Source organism: Temnothorax curvispinosus, unplaced genomic scaffold, assembly GCF_003070985.1.
Source record: "Temnothorax curvispinosus isolate PA1 unplaced genomic scaffold, ASM307098v1 QBEX01013686.1, whole genome shotgun sequence".
NCBI lineage: Eukaryota > Metazoa > Arthropoda > Insecta > Hymenoptera > Formicidae > Temnothorax > Temnothorax curvispinosus.
This window is the reverse complement of record NW_020223466.1, coordinates 89,813-109,611: the sequence shown is the minus strand read 5'-3', so window position 1 is coordinate 109,611 and position 19,799 is coordinate 89,813. Positions and strand designations below refer to the sequence as shown.

Here is a 19,799-nt window from a genome sequence, read left to right as displayed (position 1 = left end):
GATAATACTACGTTTTAAATAAACAGACATATATGTATAAAAGGAAAGAGCTATTTAAGTATTATATCTTTTACCTATTATCTACAGTTGATCTATCTTTAATAATCCCCTATATATAAGTTTATACCGTTTAAATACTAAAGTACGTTTATAAACAATTTATATGTTTTGCATTACAACAACGCTTTTTCACCTGAATTCACCTGCTTGCGAGACGACCGAGTTGGTCACTGAATTATTTCTCTAAGAATTGCCAGCTCTCCTTTCACGCGTGCACTTGTGTATATGTGTGTGTGTATTTGTATCTGCATCCGTGCATCTGTACAGAAAGGGTTTGCAATTGCATTCATTTTCAGATTTATCATATGCTCTTATCATCAGTAGCATAAAGCTCAGATTTTATAGAGATAAACTCTTTTTCTTTTCGTTTTAAATTTATAATTTATGCGTAACATTATTTTTTTTTAAATAAAACATTTATAATATACATATCTATATATTATGTTATATTATATTGTACTTATTTATTATATTTCTCATATTGAATTTCTATTATATCTTATTGTATATATGTAGTTATTATTATCGTTATTATCATTAATATTTTAATTAAGAGTTTTATGGTTTATTAACGGTGCACACTATCATAGTGTGTTATGAGCCATTGATAATGATGTAAGTTATATGCGGTACACAATAATTGAAATGGTTGATAAAGTCGGTCAACGTTAATCGTGGTTGACTAAATACTCTTTCACAATTTACATTCCAGAGCAGATAGAAATGTAATCTAGAAAAGAATAAGATATAATTAAATAAAGAATAATTATTTGAAATACTTAAAATGGAATAATTATGAACTTATTATGTCCAAAAATTCTATTTTTAATAACTGTAAAAACTCATTGCGTATAGATAAACAAAGCTAGTCAAGTCTAGTATAAAAAAAAATTATAATATATATTTGATAAAATATTAATTTTATATTAAAAACTAATATAAATTGTAAATTGTATCATAAATAAATATTTTTGGGGATAGGTCGGGAATGTGCGTGTAGGTTGAGTAATTTATTCGAGTTCGTATCTTAACATAGTCTTTAATCCCACAAGTTTTAGCGTATGTACAATTTGGCGGATAGGTACCGTTCGTATGCTAGCAAGTCGCGATGCCGAATGTCTACCTCTCTGTCCCCGGGATCTCCGGTAGTTGTCTCCCCTCCGGACTTTGTATCCTTCGAGGAGTCGCTCGTCATGTTTCGCTCAATGTTATTAATTATTGTTTATGTCTTGCCGGTACGTTTCCGCTTATTGTCACCTATGTTTCCGTTTTCCCATCTAACGTCTTTTCCTATTTACGACTTTGCTACCTCTTATTTTCGATTTGAGCTGTTTCGGCGGTTAAGTATATGACGATATAATCGCCACATATTATTCTAAAAATATTATATGAATGTATCTTTGAATTTATAATACAATCGGAAAGAGGTAATTTTTCATAAAAAATAAATAACGTATTATATATTTAATATAATAATATAAAAATATAAATAATGATATAAAAATATAGAATAAATTTAATTAACATACATTTTAATTTATTATAATTTAGTTGGAGATCGATAAAATTTATTATAATTATATGAAGCTTATTTTCAGGATAAATTTTACTATCTTGAAGAAACGAATTGAGATGCATCGTGAAATTTTGGGGGGTTTGGTACAGCGAGGGCACAGATCTCGCAAATCGAGGAAGTGACATATCTGAATCCGCGATTTGCCATTGATATCCTCTCAGAATTGATATTCCCTCCAGTGGCGTTGTGGTGATATTTCCTTCCTCCGTTACGAGATCACGTGAGAAAGTGCATTCGTATGCATTATGCATCACAGCAGCGGACGAACGGACGTTACTTGAGAATCTCTCGACGTGGACCGCGTTATTTCCCGGTAAACTATATTGCATTATTCGGCAGAAAATTATATGAAATCTCATTGTTTTTCGGAAAATTGTATAAGGTATTCGAAAAAAAATCATTATGATATTATAAACTTGATTATACAAATGTTATAATTGAAATTGAAGATTTTACATAATTATGTTGAAAGCATAGAATTTACATTAAAAAATATGGATTATTATTATATACATATTAATACCTTATACATTATAAAACTATCATTTTAATTGTATAATTTACTATATGAAATAATTTTATTTTATTCTTAATTATATATTCTTTAATGTAATTATCTTTCTTGATATTAATTAAAAGGTTGACGATGTTTAATTATTGATTTATTAAGAATTTTCGATTCAAAGATCGCCGAATTATTGATTTATATTTGTATTAACGAATTATGCTACAGAGATACGATATACAATCTCGCTCGCTTTCGTTCTCAATATGCACGCGATCGCTAATGCAATTTCACGGACGCGTACGTACATGTGCAATAACGAAGGCTTAGGTCAGCCTTTCATGTGCGCTGGCTGCGACTGATTACGTCTTGTCCACACACGATTCGCATTAATTCAGTTTGCCGCTTATATTTTTGCATACGTCCCATCTCTCTCGAATTTCCGTTTCTGATTGCATTTTCGATTTTGATGCGAATTTTGGATGTAGAAACGAAAAGCAAGTGGAGAAAATTGTTATTTTCTAATTATCATCTAATTATTAAATTATTAAATTTTTTCAATTCCATGACAGTTATTAATTTTTTTATTATAAAAGACGACTTTAAGGTTCCGGAGGCTTCTCGTGGGTTTAGGAAAACCGGAAGCCAGGGATCTAAATATCTACGAATCCAATAATACTATCAGTAGAAACCTCTCGTTTCTGAGCTAATTTCGGGATCGCTACGCGTTATACATGAGAACCAGGCTTAAGACTTAGTCTCGACGGAGTTTCCGACATCGACATCGAGAAAGGAATAGGGTGGCGGGTGAAAAGGGGGGAGAGGAAGAAGTCGCGGATTAGTTTCGCTCGCACGTGTGTTCGCTGAGAACTCAATCTAGAGATTCGGTTTGCAGTTCGAGAGACAGGATGACGTTGCGACGACGACATCGTCGTCGACGGCGACGTCCCTTGCACGAGAGAGAGAGAGAGAGAGAGAGAGAGAGAGAGAGAATTGTCTAATCATGAAATCTTTAATCAGCCGTCGCATTTGTTTGCAACTTTGGAAGCTTAAAAAACCTCAGATTTGATCATTTATTGGTCATAGGAAGATGATAATTAATTAATAAATCTATATAGTGAATTTTAATTAAACATTAATTGCAATGTAAGAATATTTTTTATATGTATCTACTTGCATCTAAAACTTTTTTCATAAAAATTTTGTACAAAACAATTTCTTATGAAGATAATTAATGGTGGAAGAGTGAAAAATTTTATTTGTAATTAAACGTAAATTGTAAAAATTTGAAAGACGTTTCTTGTAAAACAGAAAGGACAATGAAAATGTATCAAAAAATATATCAAAGATATATTTAAAAAGTTATGACTTATTAAAATAATTTATTTATAATAACGGTATTATTATATTAAAAAGTCTATAAAGTGTTTCATATAACTAATAGCTAACATTACACTGACAAGTATGTGGAAGACTTAAGCAAAAGTCGATATTAATATGTGTATAATATATTAGGTACATACACACAGCACACCATCACCACCGCATGTGTACTACTGTATTATACATTATTGCATAACATTTGTGCTTGTCGACTTAAATATTGCTGATCACTTTTATATATAATGTAAGAATATTTTTCTATTCTAATTTTTTCTGCAAATAAGCCATTTTTTATTTTATTTAATTTCAAGTAAAATTGTATAATTTGTTGTCAATTGTATCGCAAATACCTTTCGGTTTTCAATATGAGATTTTGACAAATGGAAAAAATGTTGTTAAATAGGTTTCCGGAGAAACCGGAAAATCGATTTCAATAAATATTCCATCAAATATTTGACCTCTGGTTGAAACTACGCGTTTCATAAATTATATATGTATAATAAATAAAACTCAAGAAACTTTTTCACTATCGTATATGCATCTCAATAGTATTACAAACCAATTTAAATAATTATTCATTTAATGGATTAATCTATCCTTATTAAATGAATTCCATTAAACTCTATTAAATTCTATTCAATTATTATTAATTGGGGATATAAATGCAATATACAGTTTAAAATAAAATAATATTAAATATAGAATTAAATTGCAAAATACATTTAATGTTGCAATTAAAAAAAATAGTATATATATATATATATATATATATAATAAAAAATAATACATAGTTTTATATTATTTATTGAATTAAATAAATTATAAAAATATATATTAGTAAGATAAAGTTATGTTATATAATATATAGAGAGTATAATTTGCAACGATGAAAAATCCTTACCTAAAAGTGTCGCATCAACTTTCCACCTTCAAGAAAGATGAAGGAGCATCATAGCGGAGTTCTTCCTGCATACTAACCATCCAGTTACAGGATATACATATTTCTTCCGAGTTATCTTTGGGCCGCCATTTAGGCCCAAACGTGTTAAATTATACGATACAGAAAGAGATGTAATCATAAATCAGAATTAAAATTAATTCTAAAAAATAATAAAATACCTTAATATATATACATTAACTTGATTTAAAAAATTTATTAACAAAAATAATAAAATAAATCAATTGAAATCAATATCTAAGTAAAAATGACCTCAGTCTAAGAATCAATTGCAAATAACTTTTTTATATAATTACAAATTTTTCCAAGTTGATAGAAAAATAGAAAAATAGAAAAATCGAAATGTGACTGTGAGAAAGTTTCAGCAACGCGACGATATAATGATTTATTTAGCAAAAGCAGCAGATTTTTATTGGAAACACGTCGTAACTGGATATCGACAAGTACTCAGATTTTAGGGTGGGGGTGGAAATGGGATTGGGAGCAGGAGTATAGCAGCGAGAAAGCCATGAGGTGAATTTTAATAAAAGACTGCCGATGTGCCCCGTAGTAAATTACTAGATTTAAGCTTGATGCCGTCGGAAAGTTTTTTTCGCTTGAAAATAATTTAATAACGGATTCTGCAAAGTAATTTCTTTGTAATTTGATAATAACTAATTATCTGAAAATTTGTCATCTGAAAATATGTTCTTATGAAAGTTTACTTATTATACATTATTATATCGTTAAATTTCTATTATTAATTTAATTTTTTTCATCATCTCGATATATTTTCCATATATATTTGCATATTGTATAACTATAAATAGCGACATCGAAAGAATAGTGCTTACGTAGGAAAATAACCGAAGTGACATAACTCCCTTCTCATTGGATAAGATGCTCCTCACCCTTAGGGCATAAAAAGAAGGTCGTCGAAGACCGTCATCGTTGTGGACACCGCTCCATGCATTTTAAAACGGCCAAACGATGCCTACAAATTATATTTTTGCAATCATTGCGGTTTTGATCTTCTCTATCCCTTCATTCTTCCCATCTTTCTTTACCATCCCCAAGGGTTTGATATCACGCCATAAAATTCCGACGATTATTCTCACGGAATGTCTCATCTTGGCAGATCGATGACGAATGAAATTTTAAATAACGAATCAGTTATATTCTTTTTTATTTACTTTTTACTTATTTATTTTATTACTTGTTTTTTTTTTAATATAATACATGTATATACATTATATATATAATGTAGGTATATAGGTACATTTTATATGTTACTTATGTTTCTTGACTTGCCGTTTCTTGTTCTTTCTTCGTTTATCTTAATATATCGATAAAAAAATGGCAATGCAACGAGACTTACGTTTTTATTGCTCGTTCTACTTTTGCGCGGAAATAACTATCGGGAATTTTTACAACGCTATGAACGTTTTTAGAATTGATATTGGCATCGATTGACATTCGACCTTTTCTTATGACAAAATGTTATCACCAATTTGCTATTAAAATGTTACGATCAATAATAAACGTCGAAAATCGAAGAATATAATTCTTCCCAAATCATATTAAATCTATATCTTTAAAAAAAAAATTGAACTTTTGGAAGGATGGCAGGTAATAATTGAGTTAATCTTCACGAATTAAGTGATCAAAATGTTGTTGTGCAAAGTTCGAATACATATGTCTAAAATAAATGTGAATATAGGGGTATATGTACACACCATATAGACGTATATCTATGGTACACACGCGTGCATACACACATTTGCTAAAAGTATATTCATTGGTATATGTTTACTGTTATTGGTATGTTTTTCTTTATTTTTAAGCTGATATTATTATTAAATTATATTTTGACATTACATTTTTAACCGTTATATTATTATTATTATTTTTATTATATTTTGTAATTAAGAAACTAATTGCTTCAAAAATGTAGATTGTTAATTTGTATGTATAGGACGTGCATATATGATTTAAATATATATTTAATGTTAAAATAAAATATGTAATATTGTAGAAAATTTTTTTTTGTTACAGGAAAAATAGCACAACCTTGGAAAAATTCCATCTACAAATCTCGAGATTAGAGTTATACTCTGAAGACTCGAAGTATGTGGACCAATTGCTTCATGAGATGGCGACGAAGCCGATTCTTCATGTCGGTGAGCAGATTAATATAATCACTAATTAATCGCAAAGTTTATAATTTTTATTTACAGAAATATTTTTTGTAAATAATAATTACAGAAATATCTTCTGTAAATTATTGTTTTGTAATTCATTTTGAATTACTTTAATATTGGTTTTTTAATCACATTTTATAAATGTTACTTATATATATGTTGTGTTACATATTTATTTTGTATATTTTATTAGTTGGTATCACATAGTACTTTGTATTAGTATTATATAAATTTGTATTATAATACTTTTATTTGTATTGAATTACATAATGTTCGCATGTCCATCTCATAAGTTTGGCAGTTATGGAATAGATCTGACGTATGGAAATCTTTGCTTAATAATAATGATATTACGAAATTAAATAAGGAAGCAAAAATTAATGAAGATAAATGGATAAAACTTTTACCGTAATAATTAAAATTTTGCTCCAATTCTGTCGATTGAGAATAAAGAAGAACGTATTTAATTAGCTAGGAGGTGGGAGTGAGTAATTATCGTCTAACTATTTACGACATTATGACAATTAAGATAATAGGGTAATTTGAGGGACTATTTGAGTTAAAGAAAAAATTGGATAAAAAATTTTTAAGACATGAAGGAGCTTTTCAATTTTCAGAGTAGAGAGGGGCTTTTTGAGCTTTTTGTCTTGAAAATTTATTGGATTTTTTCTTTAATTTATTTAAATAACCCCTCTTTATCTTATATTATTAACGAATAGCGTGAGAGAAATAATATTGCATTTGAATTATAAAAAAATATTTTATTGTAAGATTACATAAAGTTATGTAAAATTGTATAAACTTTTCAGAAATAATTAAATATAAAAATATGTAAAAATATGTAGATATACATATATAGCTAATAATATTTGTATAAAATACGCAGGTTTTCCATTGTTCAATTTGTATTGATTAATCATAATCATAAATCATAAATCGTAATAGCATTTCTGATAATAAAATTATCGAGATAGCACGCATATCTAAAACGTCGTAAAGACGGTTTTAAAACGTTTAAGTTGTTTTTTAGATATACGTGTCTAAAAGACATCTTAAAAATGTTTTTACGATGTCTTTTAAATTATACGTATGTCCAAAAGACGTTTTAAATACGTCTTTTATAGACATGCGTGCTGTCTGAGTATAATAGCTGCGTATTTGATTTGTTCATTAACATACTGTCACAATGGTGACTTGTTTGAACAAACCTAGTTCTATTTTTCGTCAGATATATCGATTTCGTAGTCTCGACTGTTAATCTCGTGAATGTCGTATATTTAATTCAGGCCGCAGACGACGGATGCTTTATTATTTGACCACGACGAATCATCGTTGCCCGACGAATTATTGACTCGCGTTACTTCTCGAAGCTTATATGGTAATACAAGAGCTAGACGAATCGCTTAACTTAACCGCTTAACAATTTTATTAAATGTATTCTAATTATTCTGTAACATTAGTAACGATTTGTAATATGGAAAACTATAATCCTCTGTTGGGGTATCTAAACTTTAAGTATAAAATTTTACACAAGTGTAATTTACACACAAAAGAAAGAACAGCGTTATATTTAGTTAAGATAAGACTACAATGATTATATATAGTCCACATAGTGAATTATTTTAATTGCAATGTACAGTTACATATTTTTTGATAAATACAGTTATATTTTAGAAACAAAATATTATTTTGTTTCTTATCAATCAATTTCTCTTATTATTCTGTGCATAAAAGTATTAAAGTAAGATCAAAAAATAAATATTTTACCAGATATTTCATATTTTATATCAAAATAAATTCTCCTTCAAACTGTGAAACTTTTATTTGAAATATTTTTAAACAATGAGAAATAACTGAAATTTAGGATAATTTATTAAAATATTAGTTAACCTTATATAATTTATGCATTATATTACCAATAGGTACAATAATAATAATAAATTATAGGTATATTTGATATTTGATATATAGTATAATTATATACATACATGTTTAGTAATTATCAATAGTAATAATCAATATTACTATATTAATTCTGTTTTGTTCTAAGCAATTTTAATTAATAGCTGTTAATTAAGTCATCTATAATTAAATCATGTCATCTAAAGATTTACTTATTGGTTTGTTACAGTTCAAAAAGACGGCGGCACACAATTAAAACTGATCATTGATTACGGCGAAAACATGCAGGCGTTGTTCAAACCGATGCGGTAAGTATACAATCAGTATATACTGTATTTAACATTTTTGTTTCTTACTCTTCCCCTTATATATAGATTATCGTAACGATAATTTAAAAATTTTGTAAATTAACCGGTTATGTGTGTAAATGAAATACATAATACATGAAAAATTGATATAATATATATTAGAAATATAAATTTTAATATGAATATAAACTTAATACAGACACAATAACATTTCGGCGCGCACATTATATTTATATACCTACATAGATGTAACACGCGTACATAGATAATAAGTTTTGAATAAAATATATAAGTTTCCTATTGTTCAATTATTGCGGGATTACTATTGCTATTAGATCAATTTTTCCCATCTTTATTCGTTAATATTCGTTTATTGATTTTCTCGTACATATAGTACATACTCGCGCGTGTGTATACATGCATACATGTATACGTGTATACATGTATGTAGGTATATTCTAATTAGCGCCATTATAGCACAAATTAGGAACGATTGCATGCAAATTACGAGCGAGAGGTCAGCTTCTATGACCCGATGTGAACGATGGCGGTGAAACCGCAGAATGTCGCAAAGTTCTTGGCGTATCTTGGGATCACAGGCAGACAGCGCGCAAAATTACTTGGGCAGTTTGTCGGTGCAACGGCGCCGCGGGACGCTGCCACGATAGCGCCCAAATTAACGCCGAAGCATTGCTCGAATCGCCGTCTTAAATTCACACACAGTCTATACGCAAATTTACAAATTTGCATTCCTTTCTGCTAAGGTTACTTTGATCTCCTCTAAGTAATTTAAAAGATTAGTTTTAAATAAGCTTTTAGAAAAGTAAAAATGGTCAATTGGACATTCAAGAAAGTAAACAAGCAAAAAAAAATAGTGTCCATGGATTAATTCAACTAAAGTTTCAAGTGTTTGTAATTTTTTAGTACATTTACATTTAGTACATTATGAAAAAATCTTAAATAAAAATTATTTGTTTCTTTGCATAAAATCTGAAAATAAAGTTTTCTGTAAGTTTTTATTGAAAATTTCAAAATTGTTTCTCCCTCCAGAAAAGAAGGCAAGGGGCAATATAATTTTATCATTACAAGATGTTTTCCGCTTCTTGCGCATTACTTTTTATCGATAGTATCAAGATCAATTTAAAGTTGATTTTTTTTTAGTAAGAATGTTGAGGAAAGTTATCAACTTCTCAATCCTTAGCATCTTTATAATTAAACTTCAAATTAGAAATTTATTAAAGTAAATTTTATCTAAAATTAGCTAACAAATAATTTTGTAATTTATTTAAATCCTTGAAGTTACTTTCGCGCTTTCCTGATCATTTATGCATTTTATAAAACTTAGAATTTGCATGAAATCACAATTTGCACAGAAAAATATAATAAAATTTTATTCATTAAACATACGTAGCATCTTTAAAAGTATTGTTTTTTAAGATTTAGGAATACTTTACCTATATTTCTTATTGCTCATTTATTTCATATTTTTACCATTAGATATTTTTTATATTCATTGTCAGTAATAAGAAAAAAAATTAATGAGATACGATTTAGATAACCGGTATTCATTAGGCAATTTCTCCTTATTATATGTGTATCTGCTATTTGCTCGACCATTATTACTTTAAATGTACATTATTATAAAATTACATTAGAAATTTTCGGAGCTTATTGTCAAGAGAACGGACTAAACTGATTCATTTAACATTACGAAAGTATTTACAAATAATCAAAGCATCATACGATAAAACGTTGATAATGAACAGCTAAGTGGAATCAGCTAAGTGGAATCTAGCTAGCTCAATTTGCACGATGCTCAATAAGAATTATTGAGATACAAAACCTCTGTAACTCGGAAACAAGATCAAATAGGACAAATATTTATGCAAATTTTTTTTTATATTTCTTCTCTGCGATTATGCCCGTGTTATAAAATATCTTATAATATAACAATATCAAAGATTTTTCTAAATAAAAATCCCAGGTTACCAGTACGCCATTCTAATTTTTCGAAATGCAATTGATAAAGCCTAATTTGAAATGGATACAATTATTTCTCTCATCTTGATTTTTTTTTACTGACGAAGTTACATTTGGATTGGATTACAAGTGCAATTACATAAGTGATGGCCGGAGCGCGCTTTGAACTATGAGAAGAACACTCTTGAACAGCCAGACCTCTTCATCATCCCCTTCCTCTTGTTCCTCTACCGGTTTCTTCTTTTTCTTTTATAGCGCTTTTCTAGTAAATGATATGACACACACGCCATTGTTCTACATTTTCAGACATGCGTACCTTTTTGCATAAAACTCAGTAAATAATGATCTCTATTGAGATTCAATTGAAATTTATTCGACTGATTTTTATCTTAAAATGTGATAATTCTATATAATTTGCACATCTTTGAATTGCGCTTTATTGTTAACTTTCTATTTTTAAATCAATATGCATATTAGAATAAAATTTTAATAATTTTAGCAACAAACATGCACGAGAATCTTGAAAATAATTTAAAAATGACGATAAAAACGCAAATATTTTTACGTTTAGTTATCTTCAAATTAGACTGATAGAAATAGAAGACTGAATGTGGAATATAAATATTAAAATCAATATTGAATTAATAAATTTGGTTTATGACTTTAATGACAGATCGATATTTTTTATACAAAAATTTTACATTTTCTATTACATCTCAGACAATATGTCTAGAAAACATCTTTAAGATTTTATTGTACCTACTAGTAGACAGATGTAACACACATTGAATAACAATTATTATTTTACAACATATCAATTTATATTTTATAATAATTATTGTTTCGAACAAAAATTATTTTAAATACACTAACAATAATGGAGCAGCGACAATGCAATATTCGAAAAGGTCGTAAGAAATTTTCAGACAAACCTGATATTGCGATTCTCTTCTCCTCTTTTCCTTTCCTTCCTCCCTCTTCATCTATATCTCTATTTTTATCTCTGTCTCTCTATCTACCTCTCCTTCTTGGTGGTCCACACGAGACTAGAGCCCTTTAAACTTCCAGTGGGCCGAAGATTCTACGATAAGTGGTTGGTGCTCGCGCGGTTTAAACTCTGGTAATAAGTTCGCCAATAAGTTCCACGGAAAGTTTGCGATTCCATGGCAGCGAGAATTTCGGCGAAACGGCGAGCTGGCCGCAATAAACTCTCATTACTCGTTCGGACAAAATTTGTTCAATCCAGGAGAAGAACGAAAACATTCACGATATCCACATATTCTTTATATGATTATATTTTATTTATTTGTTTATTGTTGACTTTTAGATTTGTGTGATAATATCGTTTAAGTCATTATATGCACAAAAACATTATGTTATTATGTCAAATTCCGAAAGTTGCAGTTTTATAGATACCATATCCGACGTATTTTATAGAAAAGTAAAGTTCAGATTTAAAATGTTTTTGCAACATTTATAATATGATATTTACAATTTAATCGTTTAATAGAACTTTTTAAGGAACGAATCTGAAATCAGATGTTTGATTGTCTGGATTTCTACGAAGTAGATTTTTTCCTTGTTCTCTAGAATCTCGATCGGAGCTCGCGAAATTCATGCTCCTCGCTCGTGCTTATTGTCCTGTCTCGTATATGTATATATAGGTACGTATATACATATATCGCTCGTAAAACCCGCACCAAGATCACCGAGTAAATATTTGATCGTGCTCAAGTTTGCGGAACTCCTGAACCTTCCTCTCTCTCCTTCTCTCTTCTTCTTCTCTCTCTCTTTCTCTCTCTCCCCCCCCCCCTCCTTTTCCTTTCCCTCCTTTCTCCTTCTTCTTCTCTTTCTATCCCTTTTCCCTTCGTGTTCCTTTCAAGAGAAAGAGGTCCTAAAGAGAAGTTCGGGGACTAATAAAAGTCTGAGCTTTTGCATTGTCCCTTTGCTGCACATCCCCAGTGAATAATTTTAATTCTTTTTTCTTTTCTGTCACACATGATGTGCCCTGACTGTCTTGTGCATTGCACAGTTTACAATTCATCAATTTACTACAATCTATAATAAAATATTTGGTCTGATTGGATGTAAATAAAGGCAATATTGTAAGACGCTTCTATATATAGGAGCTTTTTTATTTAGGTATAAATAATATTTAATTATATTATATATGTTATGTATAAAATAGGATAATTTTTATGTGTTTATTCAAACAAAGCATCGTTTATACAGCTTTAGTAATGTCTTTATTTAACGCCATTATGCCGGAAAACATGAAATAATTATCAAATACCGCTTGATAACGAGCATTTATAATAAGTATTACATTAGAATACTGATATATGTGTGTTTGTGTATGTGTGTTGGTATGCGTGTATATGTATTGTTTAATTATATTAATTCATTCACTAAATGAATAATCGCGCTGTATAGAATGTACTGCAAATTATTAGTAGAAATGAGGCGTGTAATTAGCGAAATAAACCAGTAAACTCTTTTGTAAAACATTTAAAGAAAAATATTCGTAATCTTGGTTTAAAAGAATAAAAATTACACGTTTTATTTCTATTTTCTTTTTACAAAAGAAAAAAAATCGTTGAACAATCTTGCAAATTATGTTATATAAAATTTGATAGATATTGAAATAGAGTAAATATAGTAATAAATAGTTACTGCGTTACGCAATAAACAGAACGATCACAAAGTCACGCGATAGATATCGATCGATTGATACCCCAATTCGCCTTAATTCTGCAATATAGCAATTTCGGATAATACCCGCAATATTATGCACGCGAGTCTCTTTCAGAGACGTTCATACTCTTCCGTGATTACACAGACTATTTCAAGACCACTGCATGTTCTTGTAACCTTTTCAAAATCATAATAATAATAAAAAAAAAGATTTTAAATTTAACCACTCATTCGATTTTTGTACTATTGTTTAGTTTGTCAATTAAAAAACAGCAGATTCTAATTTTTTACTTAACTCTATTCTCTTTTCTATATAATATTCTGTTTATCACAATAATAAGCAAGTGGTTTTCAATCGCAGGTTTCCGCGAGAACAACAGACTCTGCCAAACCATTTCTACTTCACAGACTTTGAGAGGCATACCGCTGAAATTGCCTCTTTTCATCTAGACAGGTAATATTATATTTAACTTTTTGTCATGCATAAAAATGTACATATTTTTAAAATACATATTTTTCTTGATTTTACGAAAGAATATTATTTGAAAAAAAAAAAGATTGATTCCTAGTAGAAAATGAGAATAACGTAAATTTAAAATATTTAAAGAGATCAAGAAATATATTAAAGATACCTACATATTCAAGTAAACTATAAAATTATTAAATTGAATCCCATTTAACATTCTAAAATCTTTTATAACATATATCTTATTTTTTGGCTCGCAGGCTTTTGGGGTTTCGCAGGGCGATGCCGGTGAGCGGTCGGACACTCAACGTTACAACCGAAATCTACCAGATTGCCGACGGTGAGCTGCTTAAAACATTCTTCGTGAGTCCGGCCGGCAACCTGTGCTTCCATGGCAAATGTAGTTACTATTGCGATACGGCACACGCAGTTTGCGGCAGCCCCGATACCCTCGAGGGTAGCTTCGCCGCCTTTTTGCCAGATAAGGCTTTCGCGGCTAGAAAGGCCTGGCGGCATCCCTGGCGCAGAAGTTATCACAAACGAAAGAAGGCCCAGTGGGAACATGGTAAGACACGATCTTTTTTTTTTCCTAGAAAAATGTTCTTAAAAATGTACAGAATTCTAAAAGAAAACACGAGGTTTTCTCTTCTTCTTCTATTTATTATTATCTATTTATTTAAGTTTCTTATTGTATTTTATTTTTTTATTATTATTCTTACTTTGTAATTGATATTAATTATTTACTTTATAATTAATATTATAATTTAAAAAAAATTAGGGTGAAGCGTACGTAATATATATTTATTGTTAATTTCAGCTACATAGCCAAGAAGTGGACTTGGCTATGAAGTGGTTTACAAATAGCCTTAATCATTCATCCTTCCATTCATACACTCACTATCCTAACTTACAAGTAACTATTGCACATATTGATACACATTGACCTTCTATGTTTTAATCCAACCTTCTTTTTCGTGAAGCGTACGTAATAAAAACTACAAAAGTTTTACAATTTTTTTTCTTTACATTTTTTTTCTTAATTTTTAAGCTTCTTAATATTTCTAATTAATAAAACCTTTTTTTTTTTTTTACAAACTTGCAGATTCCGATTACTGCTCTCTGGTAAGAGAAATCCCACCATATGATGAAGGTCGACGATTACTCGATCTAATGGACATGGCGGTCTTCGATTTTTTAACGGGTAATATGGATCGCCATCATTATGAGACGTTTAGAATTTTTGGAAACGATAGTTTTACGTTACATCTGGACCACGGAAGAGGCTTTGGAAAACCCTTCCATGATGAGACGTCTATTTTAGCGCCTCTTTTACAATGCTGTATCATCAGACAGACTACTTTAAGTACTCTACTCCGGTGAGTAAAACTTTTTAATAATTAATGTTTTTATAATAATATATTGTAGTATTATTAAAATAAACAATAAATTATAAATAGTAATTAATTCCACAAAATTTTGAATTCTTAAGTTATCAAATCTCTCAAATTATATAAAAATTTTGATTATACAGCTATAGCTGACATATTAATACAATAATTAGACGTGATGTAACATATAATATATATAATTATATAATAAATATAAAAGTTAAAAAATATAAATACAAAAATAATAATTATCAAAAATAATAATTATTGCAGAAAGTTGTGCACAATTATTTTTTTTATATTACATTGTGATCAGTTTTTTCAATCTTTTCAATGCTTTTTGCAAATGTGAATTACTTCATAACTTTAAGAAAAGCAGTAATTATTGAATTTATTGTTATGAAATAATGTGGTACAGCAATTGTACAATACAATTTAATCTGCGAGGTGTCAAATGTTTCATGATTTCGTCTGGACGACCAGACATCGATAACAGAAACGAACGATTTGATTATAAGCGTTTTAATCTGTATCCCAGTGTTAATCTCCCACACGACATTATTTATCGGTTTTCCATTTCCGATACTTTGCGCGTCCGCGAAATCCGGACGGCTGGACATCGGATTTATCGTGCAGCCCGTAAAAACGCGAATCCGCATCAAAGCAAGAATTCACGACCGCGTCCCAGCAATTCTGATAAAACGCAGCACCCCGGATTGCGGAATCCGCCTTATCGTAAAGTTTTTCTTCTTTTTTTCCGTTTTCGAATGGAATCGAATTTAGCGGCGCTAAACCTACTGTTAACCGTTCTGAATTGCAAATCTCACCGATCGATGGACACTATCCATCGTGCGATTCGACAATTTTCTTCGATAAATCAAAACAATCGTCCTTATTTCAATCTTTTATTATACGTGTGCCTAGTATTTCAATTCCTTTAAACACGACAGTATGACATATATATTCTTTTAACAAATTTTTTATTGTCATATTACATTAGTTTTTTATTCTCCGATCAGATATAAATCCAATAAATTATATGTTAAATCAAGTCATTTTTAAATTTAATATTTCCGCTAGAACTCTTAAATAAAATTTACGCGATATATACATATATAACATAAATATAATAAAAATTCTAGTAATAAATAGAATTTTTAGTAATAATTAATAGAAAAAAATGCTTACGAGCAGAAACAAGAATAGTTTTTTTCTTACATACAAGGTAATAGAAAAAGATTCAGTATTTACAAAACGGATAGTTATTTTTTACGAGGTTTAAATTTATGTAGGTATTCCTTATTTTTATCTATACCACAATAGATATCCAAATATATCCAAAGTTTGTTAAAATCAGGAGAACACTTGCGTGTGTTTCCCTTATGAGTATAAGATATCTAATCAATGCAAGTTAAAAAATTAATCTTATCAAAGATATAGAGAAGAGATCTTTCAGTAATTCAGCTGACCTATTTGAATTTTTATATGTGATTATACATGTGATTTTTTAAATATAAAATTATACATTCTAGTTCCATATAAAAATATTACACAGTAAAATTTTCAAAATAACGAATACTTCATGAGATATTATTTACATATATCAGAGATATTATTACGACATAAAATATTAGATATTTCATAAAATTTTCATTTTGCAGTGATATTATTGTAATATACTTATGTCTGCCCAGTTGCCTCTTTTCATAGTTTCCAATCAAAGTTTAACAAAAAGTTACATAATTACAAGAATCACATTTTATGCTTACTTAGTTTAACCCTTCGCCCGTAAACTATAATTTGACTGGCATCGTCCGTAATCTGGGTCATAAATGTCCTGTCGATATTTTGACCTAGTAAATAGTGTTCAAAAAATCTGAAAAAATTCTGTAATACTTGTATACTATCCTATTTTATAATCCCAAAGTTTATTTAGCGATTCATTATAAGATAAATTGTTTATAAATAATTCTTTATGCAAAAAATTGATAAAAATCCATTTTTATTAAAAAAATCATATCTCATTGAGTTTTAAATCAAAATAAAAAATTCCAACGAGGTTTTATAGTTAAATATGTGTACTTTCAAGAAAAAAATTCTGTATATGGGTCATTTTTAAAAAGTATAATTATTCTGAGGATTGAAAATGGCCTTTTTCGGGTTAAGGAGAAATAAGACTTTTAACGTAATTTTTACATTATTTTATTAAAAAATCATATAAAATCGTCTTTCTCGTAAATAATACCTGATATTTGTCGCTTGATCATCCATTGTACCCTGAAAGTACATGTAATTTCTTTTTACACGTGTTTTCATCCACTCAAATTTTGAGGTTATAGGTATATATAATATACACAATCATAAAAAAATATCACTTATATAAGTTAAAAATAACTGTAGTAATATGAAAATGACGTTAAATTAATTTTACTTACTTGCACGAAAGTCTGGCACTGTCCGTAAACTGGGTCAATAGTGGCACTGGACGCACTTTGACTCGCTGCTGGTCAAGCACACACTGGCGAATTCCAACGAAACTTTGGGCATGAGTTCTCCCCACTACCTACTTTTTTTACGAGGGACGGCAAGCCCCCCCCCCCTTTTCATTTCGGCGGTATTCTATCTTGAATTTCGGCTTGTGCCATTTATGACCCAGTTTACGGGCGAAGGGTTAAGCCAAAAAGATTTTTTATAAAGTGTTGAAATTGACAAGTCATTTCAAAAAATAAATACACTTTTATGCACTAATTATGTGCTCAGAGTAATTTCGATTTTTGTATCCTCTAAGGAATTTCTCTTTTAAAGCGAAGAATAATATTCTCTTACAATTCGTTTACGATTTCTAAATTAAATAACTTAATTACGTAAGGTAAGTAGATCGAAGATGCCACTTTGTTAATATTTCATTCATTATTCATATCCAATAGATGGTAATGCTTTTTAGTCGTTAAGTCGTGAGATTGTTTATACAAGGAGTGACGTATACAAGCTTTTTCAGTTTTATCGTGTTAAATCTGAAGATTTGTTCAAATCAAGTAGTGAATAGGCTTTTTTATAATATTGTACTTTTGTTTGTTAAGCTGTTTCATTTCTTTTTATTGGAAATGAATTTATTTAACATATTTTGAAACCACATGAAATGGCTGTTCTATGACCTGAATAGCCATTTCTTCTATGTATCTATAACGTCAGTATGTGAAGAATTAGAGGTGGCAATTTTTTTATTTGCGCATCTCGTACCGCGCCTGACTCGTATTTGCCGTTTATTAATTTGTTAATATAATTTGTGTTTTCTCCTGCCTTTTATATGTATGAGAGCTTGTGCGCGCGCGTATACGCACACGCATAAACATACATGCATATATATGTAATCATACATATATCTATGCATTCGTGTATGTACAAAACTTATTGTGCTTAGTTAAGTAATCTATTTTGGAATTTTAAATTTATAAATGAATGTTACCCTTTTTCTAAAAGGGTAACCCGTAGAAGATGCACTGTGAAAATTAACGTTATTGTGATATAAGAGTGTATAATTAGCACATAAATGTGTATATTCGAATTTCAGAATGGCTTGGCATTAACATTTGATAGGATATCCTTGACAATTTTTTTCAACGTATATTAAATAGATATTTTTTACTCTGTCTGATAAGTATTATCTGAAAATAAATATGCGAAACATGCTAATGGTCAGGTATAGGAAACCAACAGATACGCATACACAAATACGTATAGCGGAGCTAAAAGGAACCCACACATCGTCCATTAAGCGCATTATTACGGGATAATTGCTTCCTGCTATGCTGTTTCGTCGCATGAATCGCTGATTGCGACTCTTCTTCTGTTAGTCTATTTTCTACATTCTATATGGTAGCCCATCATCTAAGCAACCGCATAATTACAATAACAATTCAGTGAAATTGCTTGGCTATTAACTAGACAGAAATCAATTTGCTGACTGATAAAAATGATGAAGAAACAGTTTTCAAGAAATGATAATAGACCATTTCTAGGTTGCCAAATTGTTTATATAGTAATGAAAAAATTGCGATTCTCTGAAAAAAATAATACTGTCAAAAACCTTTTTGATTGATTATTTATTAAATAGAATTTACATTATTTACAACTTTATATCACTAGGGAACAAAAAAAATTTGTTTTCTATCCTGAGGATGAAAATACATAATTTTTGTAATATTTTTGTGTTGAATCCAAATATGTTTGCGAAATTTCTCTATCAGATAAAACTGCAAGCGACAAGTGAATTTTAAAAAATCGATATATTTATATTAAAATTTGATCAAGGAAAATCTGCAGTTTAGAAAGTTTTATTTAATTTTCTTCAATATATTTTGTTTATCTCTCTTAACAGTCCAGCAATAGCCAGTTTTAA

At 29.3% G+C, this 19,799-nt stretch overlaps 1 protein-coding gene across 2 annotated transcripts in view; it reads left to right on the top strand.

The window, feature by feature from the left end:
- Positions 1 to 19,799, top strand: part of LOC112463818 — a 59,792-nt gene that overhangs the window by 37,297 nt on the left and 2,696 nt on the right. For both annotated transcript variants that reach the window (XM_025030426.1, XM_025030425.1), the window contains 5 exons: positions 6,517 to 6,641; positions 8,794 to 8,872; positions 13,908 to 14,000; positions 14,273 to 14,577; positions 15,115 to 15,388. In XM_025030426.1, coding sequence (XP_024886194.1) covers positions 6,517 to 6,641; positions 8,794 to 8,872; positions 13,908 to 14,000; positions 14,273 to 14,577; positions 15,115 to 15,388 — 876 coding nt within the window. The remainder of the gene's footprint in view (positions 1 to 6,516; positions 6,642 to 8,793; positions 8,873 to 13,907; positions 14,001 to 14,272; positions 14,578 to 15,114; positions 15,389 to 19,799) is intronic.